Raw genomic sequence first — 19900 nt, forward strand, 5'->3', positions numbered from 1 at the left:
CGTGGAACAGACACAGCGGGAGGGAGGACCCCAAGGTCCTAGCAGGATTTGAAAGGTGACTGGACGTGGTCGAGGCTGCAGAGCAGCACGTACCTCGCACGGGGGCTCGGGAGGTCCCGGGGGTGAATGTGGGAATGGCGCTTGGAGCCGGACCCGGTGTGCAGTAAGCACTCGATTAGTGTCCACGACAACAGTGGTGATGATGATGTTGTTGCTTGTCAGAGAATCGTACCTTTGGTGTTCTTGGAGCCTCGGGGGTGGTGACGGGAAAGGGGTGAAGAGGCAGGTGGGAACCAAGTCCCAGAGGACCCGGGCTGCCTATCAGCTAAGGCAGTGTTAGCTGCTGTAACAAACAAGTCCCTCGAGGGCAGCGTGGTGCGACAGAAGTCTAATTGTTGCTCACTTCAACAGTTCAGCGTGCAGAGACCCGGGCATCTTGCAGAACGCTAGAGGATTCCACCATCCTGTAGTGCCCCGGGGAGCGTCCTAGCTCTGAGCTGGGCGAGGTAGCAAGAGAGGGTGGGGAAGCACACGGGGTCCGTAAAAGAGAAGCTTAGAAGAGAACCCCCCCCCCCATCTTCACGATGGAATGTTCCATTGCATTGCTCACATTCCATTGGTGGGAAGTGGTCATGTGGCATGGGTGCAAGGGGAGCTGGGAAATGTAGTCCTGGGCTGGCCATTTGCTCCTCCCTCTCCCTCAGAGACATCTCCGTACTGTGCAGAAAGCGAGCATGCATTTTTGCTGAACTAGCTGCCTCCAGGCATAAAAGGGGCTCGAGCAAAACTATGCCGACCTTCCTCGGTACCCTTACGTGCATTCACTTTTGAACTGAACGTGTGTGGGGGTTTGAATAAAAGCTCGTTCGCCTTGGAACGTGGATTGACCACAGAGAGGGTTGCAGAAGTTATAATGAGATTTTGAGCCATTTTCCTGAAGCCAATCGCATAATTTCTCTGTATTTTTTTTCCTAGGGTTTAGGAAGGAGATTGTCCTGGAGATTTTATTCGTGGGGAAAATATCTGAACAGTAAATCTTTGATCCCCCTAATCTCTTGTATTTGTGTTTTTGTGGGTTTCCTCCCTCTGGCCCCCCGCTAGCTGTTAAAATCTATTTACATTCTTCAAACTGTGTCCGGTGAAGTTTACGTCGAAATCTGCTGAGTAAGAGAAGCAGGCAGAGGACTGAAATTAGGAACGTGAATCATGTTTGGGGTTTTGTTTGTTTGTTTGTTTGTGTTTTAGGAAAGAACATCTACAGCCAGAAAAGTAACAACAAGCCTTCTTTTTCCCCAAAGGCGGGTCATGTTTGCATTAGCCGGAAGGCCCAGCAGCATCACCTGGGGATACCTACCGTTCTGGCGGGTTCTGTGAGCCACTGCTATTCTGGCTTGAACTACATGACTGTCTTCTTTGCAGAGCACTGCCTCCCGCCCCCTTCCCGAGCCCAGGACCCGGGGCTGTGCCTTCTTTCTGGAATGAGGCTCCTGACTCTTCAAAAGTTGGCCTTGGGGTTCATATGTGTTCCTCGCAGTTTGCAAAGTTAGGCCCCAGAGCGAGGCCTTCTCTTCCTCCAAGATCTTTCCCCAGGAGAGCGGGTCTCGCGCTTCGTAGGTCAGATAAGTGAGAGGCCCGGCCGGCCTCGCTTGGTTTCCGCATTCAGGGGCCGTGACTTTTCTAAACAGTGTTTCTCTTCCCTCTCTGTGCAGAAACTCGAGCAGACCGCAGCAAGAAACTCTTCAGGCACTACACAGTCGGTTCATATGACAGCTTCGATGCTTCCAGGTAAGACGTGGCTCTTTCTCCGCCAGGCCCCTCTGCTCACAGATGCTCACGTGGGCCGCAAAAAAGCTCTGGACCATCTTGCATGGAGCACTCGGGCGCCCTTGGCTTTTCCCCTCCGTGTGTCCATTGGGACCACCCCCCCAGCCCGCCACGGACTGGGATTACGGAAGCCACCGTCTTCCGGAGAACCTGCCCAAGATGCGGTCTCCGTGCTGCCTGAGGTTTGGGGTCGGGCTGGAGCTCACCGTGGGGTGGCTCAAGGGAGAGGGCTGTCTGTCCAGGAGGAGGACGACCAGGCATGGTGCGGGGGGGAGCAGCATGGATGTCAGTGACGACAGTGGCTGGCCACAGAGCCACGGGGCAGCGCCCAGGTAGCACCCCATCCCGGGAATATCTAGGGTGCCGTAGCTCTGGGCTTCTATGTCGTCTGCGTTTTCCCTCTGCCTCCTGCCTCTGAGTTGAAGCTTTTGTACAAGGAAGGCTCACCGCCCCCCCCCCCCCCGAAAGGCGTGGCACCAAGCAGGCAGGGCCTTTGAGCATAACGTACATTCGTTCTGTTGTGCAGTCATGCCCACCCTCCGTCTCCGGAACTTTCCATCTTCCCAAACCGAAACACTGTCCCCATGAAACCCCGAAAGCCCCCAGGCCCTCCCCCAGCCCCTGGTGCCCGCCATCCACTCTCTGTCTGAATCTGGTGACTCTAGGGGCCGCCCAGAAGGGGAATTATACGGTATTTGTCTTCTTTGGCGACTGGCACGTTTCACTCAGCCTGGTGTCCTCAAGGTCTGTCCGTGCTGTAGCAGGTGTCAGTGTCCCTCCTCTGCAAGGCTGAAGGAGGTCCCTCTGCAGGCATAAGCCACGTTTCGTTTGTCATTCCTCCGTGGACGCACACCCGTGTTGCTTCCACCTTTTGGCTGTTGTGAACGGTGCTGCTGTGGACATGCTTGTTCAGGTATCTGAACACCTGTTTCCGGTCCTTTGGGGTGTACGTCTGGCAGTGGAATCGCTCGTTGGACCTGGTTTTAGTGCCGTCCTGTCCCGACCACCTTTCTGTCGTACACAAGACGGTTTAGGACAGGAATCCCACGCCGGGCAGAGGAGCCGAGCTGCCCCTCCCAAGCGGGTCTTGCTGACAATTGCCCACTTTTTGAAAGTTCAAGCTGCGGTCTGTGGCCCAGTACTGCCGAGAGAGAGAAAGCTCAGAGGCTGGTGGCTTCTGGGGAGACACGCTCAGAGGCTGGTGGCTTCTGGGGAGACACGCCTGACCCCGGCTTCTCTCGACCAGTCTCCGTGGGGCTCAAATGAGTTGCTTCTGCGGCCGCAGGCGGCTGCTGGAGAAAGTGGACCGTGGACACGTGGTCACGGCCGGTGTGGCTGTCCTGCTTTGCTTCCTTTCTAAGAGAGAGGGTGCCTGAGGCTCAGACAGTGGCCAGAGTGTCGCCATGGTTACATGGAGGGCCATCCGGCCTGGGAGTGGGGCTTCTGGGAGAAAGGAGCCTTTGACCACCGCGGCTCACCCACAGAGGGGCTGTCCAGGGACCTGAGCTGACCGAGCCAGGGAAAGAGAAGACCACGGGGCCAGGCAGGCTGGCTGGGTCACGTGTCACATGGCTGACAGCAGGCCTGGAACACACCAGGGGGGACACACACACACACACACACACACACACGGCAGCTTGGCCGGCAGAAGGCGTGCGGAACCGTTGTAGCTGTTCACAGAGAGAACAGAGCTGTCAGGAGGTGATGAGCTCCCTGCCACCGGAGGAAGCCAAGCCGGGTAGGCATTGTCTTGCCAGAATGTCCCAGGTGGTAGGACCAGGTAACATGTGAGATCCTTGTCAGCTCTGCCTCCCTGTGTCTCGACGCCCAGAGGAAGCCTTTTGTTTTGCGTGTTACTGACCACTGGCTCGGGGCCAGGGCCTGGGACCACAGAGAAGAGGGACATCCAGCCACGCCCCTCAGGGTCAACTGATGACTTCTGAATGGTAAAAGCTCTGGCCGCGACCGTAGTTCAGGAGTCAGTGCCGACTTTCCCAGGGTGAGGGATTCAGATGCGCTGTGGGCTCACATTGGCCAGAAAAAGATCTGAGTAATCGTGGCACCATTTATGAACCTCCTGCCACGTGCCCGCACCTTGGCTTGGTCACCACTGCTGCCCGATGACCCTCCTCCAGTGACCTTGGACACAGCGTCATTATCCGCTTCTCAGAACCCTAAGGTGGAGAAAGGAAGGTCACATTAAGGACCTGGCCCTCGGCCACATGGGTGCCGGGGCCTGTGTGCGAGGCGCGGTCACCTCCTCTGTCCCATGGTAAAGATGTTACCGCCCGAGGCTGGCCAAGGAAGTAGCTGCGGATTGAGAGAAATCGACAGAGACTAAACCCTCAGCTGGTGAAGTGTGTTGGGCGGATGGAATGACGTTACCTGGGTTATCAGGTCTGAGCTTTTCTGCCCAGGACGTAGGGCTTAGCCTGGGGGAGCCACCGCATCCCAGAACTGACCTCTTCCGGACCACGCGCTCGGCAAGGCCAAGGAGCTGGTGGCTCCCGCCTGCCATCGAAACCCAGGCGGCCGACGTGTGTGGCTCTTGGGCGGGTTTGGGGGTGAGGCTGAGCCCGGGCTCCTCTGGCTGAAGAGGCAGGAAGCGTCTAAGGGACTCACCAGCCACCGGCTCCTTGACCCGCTTCGGAATCCATGTCAGACACGGCCTGGCGAGCCACGGAGATCTGGGTGCCGCGCCAGCCCCCCGGCCAATTACCCACCGTAGGCGCAGGGCAGCGGTCTGGGCAGGCCGCTCAGGGCTGAGGCCGCGCTGTTGCAGAGGCAAATGTCATTAAAGAGAAGGCAATAAGAAGCGGCAGTCAATGGAGACGGTTTCTGAATCAGTCAGCCCATTCTCCCCTTCCCACCCCCTCCCACCCCCTCCCACCCCCCGTTATGTCAGCAGCTTTGCTCAGGGACTCGTTGCTGAGGAGCGGACTGATAAAAACACACCCGTTCGTTGTTCACTGGGTCCAGCTACTCCAGCCGCTTCTTTCCTCGGGATTCCCCTCCACCTACCCATCGTGTACATGGCAGAAGGATCTAGAAGCGTGGGCACGTGATCGAGAATCAGAAAGCAGAGAACCTGTAGCCATTTCTACAGCGGACCTTACGGATGTTTCAATATTGTTCTTAAAAACACAGAGTATAGGAGTCTCAAGTTCCCGCTAGTTTTAAATCAGAACTCCAGCCTCGTTAGCATGGGGCATCGAGGAGGAGTCTACCTGGGAGAAGAAGGAGAGACCTCAGGCTTTCATACCAGGCTGAATACATCCATCCATCCGCTCATCCAGCCAGCCATCTAATTACCTGTCCGCCTATCAATCAGCCAGCCATTCAGCCATCTCCTGACTCATCCGTTCATCCGTGCACCCACCCGTCTAGCGAGCACCGCATCCATTTGTCTCTCCATCCGTCCACCGATTCACGCCTCCATTCCCCCAACCGCTCACCCACCCGCTCATCCATCCAACTACCTGTCTACTCAGCCAGCCAGCCGGCTACCAATTCCTCCATCATCTACCCATCCAGCCATCCATATCTACCTCTCCACCCGTCCACTTCCCTGGTTCATCTATCCATCTATTCAACCAATATTCATCAAAATCTGACTACCCGGGGAGCTGAGGATGTGGAGGTAAACAAGACAAACACAGTCTCTGACCTCACGCAGATTAAAATCTAAGTAGTGAAAATAACAAAGTTTAGGAACAAATAAGCTAGAGAATCACACTTAGCAGTCAATGCTCTGGAGCAAATCAGCAGTGTCAGCATACAGTCTCTTGGGCAGGTTGGGGCAGACCTGCTTTATAGAGGGAGCCGAGGAAAGTCTCTCTAACGAAGTGACTTTTGATCTGACACCTGACCGTTCAGCAGAATCAGAAAGCCCGGCATGTGCAAAGGCACTGAGGTGATGTGCAGGAAAGCAGTGGCCTGGAAGGGAGTAGAGAGGATGATCCCAGAGAAGGAGCTTGTGCTCTGTGGGAGGAGAGTGGACTTCCTCCTGTTTGTGCAGTGGGGATCCCAGAGGGCTTTAAGCAGAAGAGTAACATGACCTGGTTAACTTTGCTGGAGGCAAACAGAAGGAAGGGTGGGGGCCACCTGCGCGACCATTGTCATCTTCCTGGCTGGGAAGTGGCGGTGACGGGCCAGTGGAGAGGTAGGGATAGACAGGTGGGTGGCTTCCGAGTGTAAGGTGTCGTTAGAAGGGACAGGACCCACCTAGGCACTACATGGGGGGCAAACGGGGAGTGCGGAGGGCTCTCCTCCTTTGGGGCTCTACAGGGAGGAGCCCCAGAGGTGAGTGGGGTTGGACCCGTTCCCTATTGTCATCAGGCACCTCCCGGGACCCCTCGCTACTCATCCAAATCTGCCCCTGCAGCTTCGGACCCGCCTGGAAGCACTGTGTTCAGAAGCACCGTGCGGGGAACGCATCTAAGGTGCTGGGTCGTCACTGTTCCTCTTTCTTGGTGAGACCAGTTGAGTCGCAAGGGCAGCAAATGGTACCTGTTGGCCAGCCGGACGGCCCCTAGTGGTGGCCTCTTGCTCTCATGGCTGTCAGACATCATCGTCCAACTTTGTATGTTTTTAAGTTGGTAATTGGAAGTACATCCGTGCGGATAAAAAATTCAACATGGGCGGGTGTCGTGTTAGACCTAAGTCCTTACCCCCGACCCCCAGTTCTCTCCAGAGAGAACCTCTCCTGTCGGTTTCCTGAGGATCATCCCAGAGGTGCACACCGAGTGTGAAAGTGCACATGCACATGACCTGAAGCCTTTCAAAGCCCTTGAAGGTATAGGGCCCTAGGTTTTTACATCTGACTTGCCAGTAAAGGCCCCGTATAACCTTGGGCAACTCACTGTCCCTCTGTGTGCCTCAGTCCCTGACCCCCCAACCCTATTTGCAAAGTGGAGATCAGTCTTCCGATGCAGGCCACAGCCCCGGTGGTGTTCAGGACAAGGTGAATGGGGGCAACGTAGGATTAGTGTTTGCCGCTTAGAGGCACGTGCTGTACGAATCCAGAGGGACGCTGACTTGTGGACAGCCTGGGCGGGTAGCTGATTTCCCTTGAAACCCTAACTCTGTGTTCTAGGAGAGTGCCTCGCGTAGGTCGTGAGAACTGAATGGCAAGAAACATGGATGTCCTCCAACATTATTTTGTATTTGTATGTTTTCTATTATTCCTTCGACTTGAAAAAAAGGGATCAATCCCCGAGTATGTTCGCGGATTCGTAAGGGAACATACTTTGGTTTTTTTCCCCCTCGGTTGATTGGTGGCCGGGCCTCATGATTAATGCTGAAGCTCTCAGGGCAGCTCCTTTGGGACAGAGAGAGGGGATTTTGCTGTTTTGTCCCTACGTATCTGTACTTGTACTTTTCGCAGGTATGTATTGCTTTTGTAATATTTTTGAGAGCAGGAAAGAGAGGGGTGAATCCCTGGGCCCAGGCAACATAAGAAGTCACCACAGTGGTGCGCGCCAGCTCGCCCAGCTGGCTCTCCCCGCGGGCCATGTGCACGAATATGGCAGCTGGAGCCAGGTCTCCAGCTGGAGGAGTCACGGCCCCAGAGAACGCGTCCCAGGAGTTTCTCCTAGAACATGTTCTCCTCTGCCGTCTGTCATGGTGAACAGCACGCCCAGTGCCCACATGGGAGACCCGGGACCCCTCCCCTTCCCTCATCCATCACGAGCGTCCGAGGACTCCCGCCCTCCTCCCCATTCTTCCATGGCTTGCCGAGGGGGTCGGCCCTCGGCCGTTGTCCACAGACTGCCTCCCTACCTCCGTGATTATACCTTACTTCTCTTTTTGTCTTGTTTTTTCATTGACATGCAATCGACATATCACATCATACTACTTACAGGTGCAGAACGTCATGATTAGATATTTGTACACGTTGCAGAATGATCACCATGAATGAGAAGCCTGGTTGAATCTGTCACCTTACTTCGTTACACTTGGTTTTCTCACAATGAGAACTTTTCAGATCTACTCTCCTAGCGACTTTCAAATATATAATACCGTGTTACTAATCATGGTCACGGTGCTATCCGTTACATCCCTGGGACTTAGTTGTCTTTTCTTTTTTAAAAATATTTATCTATTCATTGTGGGACAGAGAGAGAGTGGGTGCAAGCAGAGGAGGGGCAGAGAGAGAGGGAGGAGAGAAAATACCAAGCAGGCTCCGTGACGGAGCCCGGCACGGTGCTCGATCCCACGAACTGTGAGATCATGACCTGAGCCGAAACCAAGAGTCAGATCCTCAATTGCCTGAGCCACCCAGGTGCCCCAAGGGACTTATTTGTCTTACAGCTGAGAGTTTGTACCTTTTGACCACCTTGACCTATGGCATCACTCATCCCCTGCTCCTGGAAACCACCAACCTCTGTATCTATGAGTTGTGCTTCACTTGTTCATTTGTTTTGCTTCATTCTACATACAGATGAAATCATGCAGTATTTGTCTTTCTCTGTCTGGCTTCTTTGACCTAACATAATGCCCTCAGAGTTTCTTCGTGTTGTAAATGGCAGGATCTCGTTTCGTTTTATGGCTGAATAATATTCTGTGTACACCACTTCCTCTTTATCCATCCGTCTACCAGTGGACACCTAGGTAGTTTCCATATCTTGGCTGGTGTGTATAATGCTGCATTGAACATGGGGTGCGGATATCTTTTTCACTTCGTGTTTCCATTTATCTTTGGATAAATACCCAGAAGTGGCATTGCAGGATCATATGGTACTTCTATTTTTAATTTCCTGAGGATCCTCCATACTGTTTTCCAGAGTGGCTGTACCTGTTTACTTTCCCACCAACAGCGCACAAGGGTTCCGACTTCTTCATGTCCTTGCCAAGAAAAGTTATTTCTTGTCTTCTTGACGATAGTCATTCTAACGAGTTAGTTAGAATTATCTCCAGCTACATTATCTACCGTTAGATTAGTTAGATCGTTTCTTGTGTATATTTTGACAGTAGCCATTCATACTCATTCAGGTGTGAGGTGATCTCTTTGACTTGTTTTGCCTTGTTCTTCTGATGGTTACCTCCCTAACTCTGTGACTACCCCTGCATTTCTTAATTTAACAACATAAAGCATCATTAATTCTTTGCTGTAAAAGTCTTTTAGGTTCTATCTATAAGTTGGATTCAAAAGTTTAAAGCCAGTGGAAAGCATCACATTATCATGATACTATAAATGTTTACATCATTTCCAAGTCAAAGGCTAGGACTGCAGTTCCTTTTTACAGACACATTGGAAGAAAGGGCTTTCTAATACCAGAACCCACTGGATTCTTTTTTCTTTCACCCCATTAGTTGTTCAAAGTATTGTCACAGTTTAGCTTAATATTAGGGTCATGGTTTTCACATGAAGTTCTTATTTTTTCCTGGAGTTTCTGGTTGCCTTTTTTTTCTTGTGGAAGAGGAATTAGTTCTTCAATATGCCACTAAAATATCATCCTGTTTCTTCTGTATCACTAGAACCCATCTCATCCTTATCGGAGCTCTCTGCTCCCATTTGGACACCATTCCCCAGGTCCCAGTGCACGATTCTCATTCTGAGATTTCCCTTCATGGAGCTACTGGGTAAGTGAGGTGTTTCTTTAGCTTTGTTCTACCAGGACACATACTCAAGTAACAACCTCAGTAAAAGGTACCTGGATTGTCAACTCCCGTGTCTGAAAAGTCTCTGATGTGCCCAGTGCTATAGAATTCTAGATTCAAAATAGTTTTCTTCTAAACAATTAAGCATTGCTTCATTGACATCTTGCTTCTGCTCATTGCTGGCGAGAGGTGATGGTGCTGTCTGATCCTCACTCCACTATAGGTGATCCTTTGTCTTTCTCTCCAAAGCCTTGGAAGAACTTCATTGTTTCTACTTTTCCTTGATATTCTGAAATGTCATGCTGATGGGTCTAAGTCTCTTCTTTATTCATTGTGCCCACTATCCTGGGGGTTCCTTCAGACTGAAGCAGCTTTGGCTTTAAGAATATGCTTTCGTTATTCCCTTGGAAATGCCCTCACTTCCTGTCCCAGTTCCTTCTTTCTGGATTTCCTATCAGCCCATTCTTTCTTATGTTTTCTGTCCCTTTGCCTTTTCACTCTGTATTCTGGGAGATTCTCTCAACTTTCAACCTGTCTCTGTAAGTTATTATTTTGACAATCACATTGTTATGTTCCAAGAGCCTTTCTTTTCAATGATGGGTAAGCTTCTAAAGATGAGGGAAGTCGTTTCTGGATATCTTTGGGAACAAGCAGGCAGCTGTGAATGGGCAGTTCTCTGCACAGAGGTGCTCTCAAGGCAGAGTCCATGCTGATTACATGTTCCTTCAGGTCAAACACCAAAAAGAGAGAAATCCAGAGTCATGTTCTTTGCCCCACTTACCCCAGGAGCCCAAAAAGAGACAGATGCAGCTTCTTGTGCAAACCTGTGGGACAATAGTAGGGTTCAAATTGAAACTTGAGGGGTCGGGGTGTTTTTGTTTCGTGGTGAGCATGCCCAGATGCCCGGGCGATGAGGCAGTGGTGAGAGGGGTCCTAGGAATGCCGGGGCCAGGCTGAGTGGAGACAGTGGAGGATGCTGACTGGTGGTTGTAGGGGTGGGGGGCGGGGGTAGGGTGCAGACAACATCACTCACTCTGCTCCTGGTGGCGTCTGAAAATCAAGAGCTGTGATTCAACCTCCATCGTGGATCTCTGAGATTCAGATTTAATGGGCGGTTATGCAGACTCCTGGCACTCTGTATATGTCCTGGGTCCACTCTGGTTCTGAGCCTCTCAGGACACGGGGGGCGGGGGGGGGGGGCAAGCGAGGGCCTCTCCCGCTCCAGAACTCAGTGATTAGACATTAAGCGTTCTTTGGTTTCACCACACCACTGTCCCCAGCGCCGTCATGATGTAAAGCGACCGACTTGGGGACTTCCGACCTTGCTAGTGTCCCCAGACTAGGGGACAGGGCATGTTCTTTTGGCTGGAGATAGGCTCAGACCCTCTAAAACCACAGGGGGGTCCACAAGTGGGAGGAGTCTCCTGGGGACCCAGGCTCAGAAGCCCCTGCATAGGGAGCCCTTGACCTCCTGTGTTGGGGCTCTTTACTGGAGCTGCTGAGCCTAGCCAGGGGAGGCATCCCAGGACCACCTGGCCCTAGGGCAGAAGCTGAAATTCTCAGAGAACACTCCCTCTCATTTCACCCTTTTTGGCGGGACTGGGCAGGAAGCCGTGGCACCTTTTCTCTGGACTGAGCGGCCCCTGTTTGGAGGCTGGGAGCAAAGTCCCTCCGCACAAGGGAGGCTCCTGGCTCAGAGCACCCTCGGACCACATTTAGTACATTCCCAGGTGGCGAGTGGGTGTGTGGGTGGGGGGAGCGCAGGCAGATGGGTGGGGACGGTGGTGAAACAGCAGAGGAGGCGGAAGGAGGCTGGCATTCCGGGCACACCTCCAGGTTGGGACTGGCCGAGCCCCTGAGTAGCCCTCCGGCCTTCCTGGTTCTGCCCCCGGAGCTGAACACCGGCCTGCCGTCTCCCCAAATGCCCAAGCCACTCGGCACCAGAGGACAGGGTTTTCAGGGCTCCGTGAATTCTCCATGATGCCAGCTGCCAAAAGCAACCTCTGCCCCTGTGCCCCCCGCGCTGTGTCTGGCATCTGTTGTTCCCTGGTCAGTAGCCTTTGCCAGTGTCCACGTGTGAATACTCCCCCCAGGGTGATTTCAGGCTGTAACACGAGCCACTGCAGAGCTGGGCAGAGAAGACCCGAGCCAGCCCCAGCCCCCCAGCCCCCCAGCCACCTAGGCCAAGATGTGTGTCTCCCTCTTGCCTTCTCCAGCCCCACAGCCCTGGCTCAGACTCCGAATGGGGCCAGTCCTCATGTACTAGGTCTTAAGTGTACTAGTCTGAAGTCCTAGGGACCAGCTTTGAGCCTGATGAGGCTCAAGCCTGTGGGTTCAGATGCCAGGGTCCCAGTCCCAGTTCTGACACTAGCTCCCCGCATGGGCCTCAGTTTCCCCACCTGTAAAATGGCTATATCACCACCCCCCCCCCTCCCCAAGGCTGGTTACAGAATTCTAAATATTCTGCTTGAAACCACCATAACCACCAGCCTCGGGTCACTTGTGAATGAACATGCTTTCTACAGAACCGCAGACCCTGAAATTCAGGGTTCAGGCCCAAGCTGCCAGTGGGGTGCCATGCCAAGGGGGTGCTGTTCCAGGAGAAGAGGGCGAGGCCAGTTCAGAAGTGTTCCCAAGGCTGTGTCTGGCAGTCAGTAGGTTCTCAGGAGGTGCTCGTGCTGATTCCCCACCTCTGGCCAAAGACCTGGTCTTCCGAGCCCCCTCCTCTAGGAAGCAGGAATGCCTTGGGTACCTGACTTGGGAGAAGCCAGAGGGACAAGCGAGCAGATCCTGGTTCAACTCAAGGTTACCTGGTCCAAGGGGGAGGCTGGGAGGTGGCTGTGTCTTTACACCTTGCACTCCTTGCTTCCCTGTGTCTGTCTTGTGCAAGATAGCACGGAGCTGACTCCAGCCTGTGTCCTCTTCCCCGGCATCTTTCATGGGGCCTGCAAGTGCTCAACCTTCAGAGATGCAGGGTTGAGGGAGTCCTGAGTGGGAGGACTGGATGGATGGATGGATGAATGGATGGATGGATGGATGGATGGATGGATGGATGGATGGATAGATGGGTGGATAGATGAGGGACAGATGGATAGATGGGTGGATAGGTGACGGACAGATGGATGGATGGATAGATGGGTGGATAGATGACGGACAGGTGGATGGATGGATAGATGGGTGGATAGATGACGGACAGGTGGATGGATGGATAGATGGGTGGATAGATGACGGACAGGTGGATGGATGGATAGATGGGTGGATAGATGACGGACAGGTGGATGGATGGACAGATGGGTGGATAGATGAAGGACAGGTGGATGGATGGACAGATGGGTGGATAGATGAAGGACAGATGGGTGGATAGGTGACGGACAGATGGATGGATGGATAGATGGGTGGATAGATGACGGACAGGTGGGTGGATGGATAGATGGGTGGATAGGTGATGGACAGATGGATGGATGGATAGATGGGTGGATAGATGATGGACAGATGGGTGGATAGGTGACGGACAGATGGATGGATGGATAGATGGGTGGATAGATGACGGACAGGTGGGTGGATGGATAGATGGGTGGATAGATGACGGACAGGTGGGTGGATGGACAGATGGGTGGATAGGTGACGGACAGATGGATGGATGGATAGATGGGTGGATAGATGATGGACAGATGGGTGGATAGGTGACGGACAGATGGATGGATGGATAGATGGGTGGATAGATGATGGACAGGTGGGTGGATGGATAGATGGGTGGATAGGTGATGGACAGATGGATGGATGGATAGATGGGTGGATAGATGACGGACAGGTGGATGGATGGATAGATGGGTGGATAGATGATGGACAGGTGGATGGATGGATAGACGGGTGGATAGATGACAGACAGGTGGATGGATGGATGGATGGATGGATGGATGGATGGATAGATGAACTAATGGGTAGATGGGTGGATGGATGTTTGCTTGAATGAGTGGGTAGGTAGGTGAATGGATGGAGGGATGGAGGGAGGGAGGGAAGGAGGAGGAAAGGCCAGCACTCTGGCCTCGTGTGGACCATAGGAATTTCCAAAGCAGACACAGCCGGCATTAGATGCCAGCCACGGGCCTCTCCCGGTGGCCGGTCAGCCCCAAGGGCCATCAGCCCCGCTCGCCTGTCCTCTGGTTGCGTCTCCCCCACCCCTGCAGCCAGGGCCATGTTCGGGGGCTCCCCGCGTTCCTCCCTGGACTGGGCTCAGCCCTCTGACTCACCTCCTGGCCACCAGCAGCTTTGTCCCCTCCGGGTCCACCCACCCGAGTGGCATTTCTGAAATATGGATTTCTCATGCTCCCAACCTACACTGGACACAGTGCAGTTCAGACCTTTATGTGTGGGTACGAGCCCCCACTCACCCCCGCCTTCCGGTTGTGCTGTCCCTGTGGTCACGCCCCCATGCCCTTGTCCATGCTGGGTCTGCTTGCTGGCACGCTCCATCACCGCACTCACCCCTGCCCCGGCCCCTGTCCCGCACCGTCCTCCACGGCTGCCCAGAGCGCTTCCCACGCCTGGGCTCTCCCAGCTCGAGAGGTGGGCGAGCAGCCTCCTTGCCTTGACCTCAGGCTCCTCATCTGCACAGGGGGCGCAGTGAGAGCACATCTGTGGTCGCTGCCCACCAAGCACTCGTCGGGGCCCTGCGCATAGTAGGCCCGCAGGGGCAGCTTTCTCCTTCTACCCGGCTCTCACCCTCGGTTTCTACATCACAGGGGCCGATGTGGGCCGCGTCCAAGTCCTCCGTCCCCTGACCAGTCCTGTGGCTCCTGGGTAGCCTCTGCCTGAGCCCCTCCCCCAACACGGGGGCCAACACATTGAGCACCTACTACGTGCAAAGCACTGTCCAGGCGTTCTGGCTTCTGGACATTCACAGAGGGGGAAACTGAGGCCTGGAACCGTGCGTGCTCAGTAACTCCTTCCACACACTGTTCCCGGCACCTGTCTTCATCCCAGTCCCTCAAGCCGGGGAGCGCTCGCGCCCCCCGCTTCACAGATGAGAAACTGTACGCAGAGGGGAGGGGTGGGGTCTGAACCCAGGCCGGGCCCTATCGGTCCCGGTCTTCCTGGGATTCAAGGGACTTTCCTAATTTGGAGGCATATTACGACCATTTTTTATATATTATGTTCAGCGAGGGCCCGACCTTCCTGTGCCTCTTCGGGAATAATTCCACTGGGAAGTGCTTACCCCACAGGTGTGGGCTCTCCTCGTGGGGTGGTTAGAATGTTCTGGAACTGAGCAGAGGCGGAGCGCACTAAATGCCACTGAAGTGTTCGCTTGAAAATGGTTAATTTTATGTTATGTCAATTGCATGTCAATTTTTTTGAAGAAGCAAAGAACCCACCTTCCCTAAAGGTCTGTGTGGTGTAAGGAGGAGGCAGGCAGCTGGGCAGAGAGGGCCAGGGCTACGTGCAGCGGCACAGCAGGCAGGGCACGGCTGCCACTCCTGCCCGGACAGGAGGGAATGCCGGGCACCTGTCCCAGCCCCCAGGGGACACAGCCTGTCGGGGCTTCAGTGGGGTGTGGCTTGGGAGCACCGCCTTGGGAGCTGGTCGCAGTAGCTCCAGACTCCGGGACGCCCTCCTGGGTGGCTGCCAGCTAGCACGCGGGGCTCTGTGCTCCTCGGGGCACGTGCCGATTGCAGACTCTGCTAGTCAAGGTCAAGGTGGAGGCTGGCACGGTGGCCGGGAGCCGGGCATGGCAGATGGTGCCATCACATCCCCGGTGCCTGGTGTGCAGTCAGCCCATGGAGGAGGGACGAGCAGGGGCTGGGGGACAAGCGACGGGGAGGAGCCAGGCTGGGCAGAGCTCTGTTCTGGAACGGGGCCCTGCAGGCAGGGGAAGTGAGCTCTGAAGGTTGGCGGAGGGCTTCCGCAGCCAGGATCCCGCTGGGGGTCAGGAGCTTTTCCCGCCCTGCGTTTTAGAAGCCTGGCCTCTTTCTGCACCTGATTCACCCTTCTGCCAAGCACCTGGGTCCCTCGCGTGGGAAGGGGGGGAGCCCCCTAACAGCACCGCCTCGGGGCATGGCCAGGATTGAGGTCAGGGGTCTGAGTTGTGTACTGAGGGAGGTTTGGGGTCCGTGGCCTCGTCTTTCCGAAACACCACAGGGACCCTAGGGGACGGTCCTTCCCGCTTCTGCCGGCTTCTGGGGCCCCAGGCGTCCCCGGGCTGTGGCCCCGTCCCTCTTGTCTTCTCTGCCTCTGTGGTCACACGGCCACCCCTCTTCTGTTTACACGGACTCCCTCTCTCTTGTAAGGACAGCCGGGACGGCATCTATCATCCGAGATAATCTCCCGTCTCAGGACCTGTAACTTAATCACATCTGCAAAGACCCCCGCCCCCCCCCCCGCCTTTTTGCCACCTAGGCTGACATTCATGGCTTCCGGGGTGTCTCTGGGGGCCGTTATCCAGCCGACATACACGTCAGTCACTTAGAACAGGATCTCTGCACACCTCACACACGTTTTCTGAGGGAAAGTGCAGTCCACACACCTCCCTCTTGGCACCTGTGTCCCCCTGCGCGGGGGTCTCTGCGGCCTCCTCCTGCCGTCCCGGGACACCTCTTGGTGCCCTCGAGGGTGTCTTCCCATCACATGGGGCCCTGCAGCCACCGTTGCTGGGCCAAATGCTCTCGCCCATCCGCCCCTGGAGAGTTTACACTGACCGGGGGCCGTTGAGCTCTCATTTCCCGTTTGTGCCACATGGGAGAGCATCCGCCCCTCACGGGGGGCAATGCCTGCCACGTCTCACGTGTGCTCCCCGTACATTCCAGCCTAAGCGAGCCCAGAACCTGCGTTTGTAAATCCGGGTGATGTCTGGCCGTCAGCACCTGCACCCTGCACCCTGCAGAGCCCTGTGCGTGCAAACCTCCAGAGGGGGTTTCTGTCCTAAAGCCAGGAGCCCGGACGCGCAGACCGAGAAAGGGTGGGTTTTCTCAGATGGGCACGCGTCCCCCTCGTCCTGCCCCCACCCTGGGTCCCTGTGTTAGGGACCGCTTCTTACGCCAAAGAGGACCACATGGGCGGGAAACGGAGAGATCCGGGAAGCCCCTTCACTGCTCCCAGTGAAGAACTCTCCCCGCGGAGAGGCGTGGGGGGACCGCGGTGGGAGCCCAAGAACCGTAGCCCAGCGGTGCCCAGACGGCGCCACGGGCAGGTCCAGCCCCAGTGTGGTCGGGGCGGGCGTGCGGGTGAGCCCCTCGAGGCCCTCGCGGAGATGATTGCCCAGGGGTCGGAGTTTCCTGTTTGCCTAGTTTCTGCGCCTGGAACCTGCTAGACTCTAACCTTTGCAGGATGGGGCTCTCGCCGGCCCTTGTCCGGATTTGTCAGCACTGCGTGTGTGCTCTGGGTTGGCCTTACGCAGAGTTTTTCCTGAACCCTCCTCGACCGCGAACCTGAAACTCAGAGAAACGCCCCCGTGCCAAAGCCGTTTACTTGGTGCTTTCTGGGGTCGAGTTTGCTGCGAGGGGAGGCCCCCGCGAGGAGGGGCAGGTGCACCCAGGGCTCACGTGGAGCCAGTGCCAGCTCCAGTGGAGGGAAAGACCAGAAGGCCCCCGAGCAGCCGATGGCACCACCCAGGTCCCTTGCCCCTCAGGGCACCTGCGCCCCCAGCGTGTCGGTGGGCAGTTGCGTGTGGTCTCCTCACTGACCAGGCTTCGCTCCTGCAAGGCCGGGAGAAGGCGTGAACGTTTCCGCCGTGGTGCCTGTCTGCTCGTTCTGCGGTACCCATGCCAACGGGCTCCTCCGCCCTGAGCGTCGCCACCGGGGCAGTGCCTGGGGTGTGATGAGTCACCCCGTCATCATCGAGGTTTGATGAAAACGCCCCCAACCTGCGTTAGAAGCCTGGTCTGTCTCGCTGTGTCTCGGGGGACGGGGGGTGGGCTTGGGGGGGTGTGGTGGCCACATACCGCCCCCCCCAAGAGATGCCTACATCTGATCCTGGGATGTGAACATGTCACATGCCCAAGGGGATTTAGGCTCGCCCAGGGGACCCTGCAGGGAATCGGCTGACTCTAAGATTGGAAAATGATCCCGGCGTATCCGGTGGGCCCAATGTGATCTCAGGGGTCCTCATTAGGATGAAGGAGGGTAGGAAGCAGAGGGAGAGGAGTCCTGATGAAGGACCAGAGATCAGAGTGACAGAGGAGGGGCCCCGGGGCCGCCTCCAGAAGCTGCGAAGGGCAAAGGCCACAGGTGCTCCCCGGAGCTGCCCCGCAAGAGGCCGCTGACCTCCATGTGCTGCGGGAGCCAGCGGGCTCGTGGGGGGTTGCACAGACCGTTTGTGAGCATTCCACACACTGGACGGGCGGTGGGCATCAGTGTCAGCCTTGAGTGTATGTATCACCCCCGAGACAGGAGTGCTAGCCCACTGCACAGATGGAGAAGCCGAGGCCGCGGGAGTTCCGTTCGCCTGCCCCTCCCGCCGGCCTGCTGGGGGAGCCGGCCAGGCCACGCCACGTTGCTGCCCATCCCGGGAGCCTCTGGAGACCCGGAGGAACTCTCACGGCCGTGGTCCGTGGTCCTCTGTGGACGGGGCCCTCAGGGACACGCGTCCGGCCCAGCACCTGCAGGGATTTGTACAGACGGAGCTCAGGGGCCTGGCGTTTGCCTCCAGCGCCCGGGATCCTGGCCGTGCTGCCTGTGCAGGTACAGAGCTGTGGTTCTGCCACGTAAACCCTGCCGAGTGTCCGGGCTGCCCTGCAGATGGGCACACACTGGGCGGCTTAGACCACACAGTTCCGGAGGCCGCAAGTCCTAAGTCGAGGCGTCGCTGGGCCGCACTCCTTCTGGAGGCTCTGGAGGAGGATCTTTCCTGCTTTGTGCAGCTTCTGGGGCCCCGATGTCCCCTGCGCTGTGGCCGCTTCCCCTCCAGCCTCTGCCTCTGTCTTCTCCTCCCGCCTGTCTCTCCTCTTCTGTCTCTTACAAGGACAGCTGTCGCTGGATTTAGGGTCCCCCACATCCAGGATAGTCTGTCCTCAGTCCTCACCTTAATTACATCTGAGAGACCCTACTACCAGTAAGCCACATTCCGCGTTTGGGGTGAACGTGCATTTTGGGGGGACGCTGTCCGGCCACCACACCCCCTACACGTGTACCTTCCCTCGGGCACCCGAGCGCCCAGATCCGCACCCGGGACGGAGACCGGCCTACCACTCCGGCTTGAGCCGCCTGCCCCTTCGCCTGAGGGCCTCCAGCTAAGGCCTGAATCGCAGCGCTGCAAGGGGGGCCATGCACCCGCCCCCGAGACAGAACACACACCCTGGGCCCCGTGGATGTGGAAACGGATCTCGTGCGTGCCGGTGGATGGGAGTCCAGGGCCTGAGGGAGGGGCACCTGTTCCGCTCTGCACAAGGTGCCGAGGATGCACGGCCAGCGGGACAGATGGCACCGGCCGTCCTGAGGCTTCCGGTCCAGTGGGGGGGGGGGGGGGGGCGGCGGCTCCAGGACATGTAGGCAAATGAGCGTGCAATTTCAGCCGGTCATTGATGCTGTGGGATGGACAGAACAGGCTAACGGCAGGGGGTGGTGGCCGGAACAGGCAGGGAGGCATTTCGGGGGCAGGGGTGGGGGGCAACATCCCATCCTGACTCCCTCTCTGCTCCAGGAGTAAGGCTCTGGTCCCACCTGTCTCCAGGCACAAGGGCCCGTTGTATGAGTTTGTGGAAACACAGGAGGTGAGGCTCAGACCTCCAAGCCCGCTGGGCGTGGGGCTGCCCTGGACAGTGCATGTTTCAAAGGAGGGTGCTGTGGGCCCGGGGAGGAGCCCCAGGTCCTCCCTCCGTGGGCCAAGGGCAGGCCCACCCTGTGCTCAGAGAGGACCTGGCCCCATGTGGCAAGAGCAGGGCTCCGCAGTCAGGCTACCTCGACGGGATGCCCAGCTCTGCCCCACGTCGGCTGTGTGACCTTCAGCTAGTCCCTGCACCTCTCTGAGCCATAGCTTCCTCTGTGAAGCAGGGGAGAAAACAGTGCCTCCCTCCTAAGTTCGTTACATGAGAGACAGGACGGCTGTGGGGGCTGCACACGGTGCCTGGCATGTTGTGAACACAGGACCGTTGTGGAGGTTGGTGCTGTTTGTGTGACCCACACTTGAGCGGTCCAGTCCGTGCTGTTCTTGTTAGTAATGGGGTGGGGGGGGTGGGAGGGAAGGAGGGAGGGAGGGTCTAGTGAGTATATTTCCGCAGGGACCTGTTTTGGTAAAGTCAGACGTCCTAAGGTGCTCTGATTTGAGGAGAGTCAGTGTTTTGGAGTTTGGGGCAGACGGGGAGGAAGTAGAAAGCAGCAGTGAGGCAGGAGGGGAGGGAGAGAAGACAGATACGGACACAGCCCGGCCTTGTAGACAGGCGCCTGGAGGCAGCGGTTGGGCAGGGGTCTGTTCGGGGCAGACTGGAAACCAGCTCTCGCCAGATGCCGTGGAAAGCGGCCCCGTGGCAGGGAGCAGACAGAGCGG

The 19900-nt window shown here is 56.4% G+C and overlaps 1 protein-coding gene across 5 annotated transcripts in view; it reads left to right on the forward strand.

Moving 5' to 3' along the window:
- The window catches only part of SHANK2 (SH3 and multiple ankyrin repeat domains 2), a 493595-nt gene that overhangs the window by 312594 nt on the left and 161101 nt on the right, over positions 1 to 19900 (forward strand). For all 5 annotated transcript variants that reach the window (XM_081790210.1, XM_081790211.1, XM_078433811.2 and 2 more), the window contains one exon: positions 1710 to 1785. In XM_081790210.1, the coding sequence (XP_081646336.1) occupies positions 1710 to 1785 (76 nt within the window). The remainder of the gene's footprint in view (positions 1 to 1709; positions 1786 to 19900) is intronic.

The sequence above is a fragment of the Panthera onca genome, chromosome D1, assembly GCF_046562875.1.
Source record: "Panthera onca isolate mPanOnc1 chromosome D1, mPanOnc1 haplotype 2, whole genome shotgun sequence".
NCBI lineage: Eukaryota > Metazoa > Chordata > Mammalia > Carnivora > Felidae > Panthera > Panthera onca.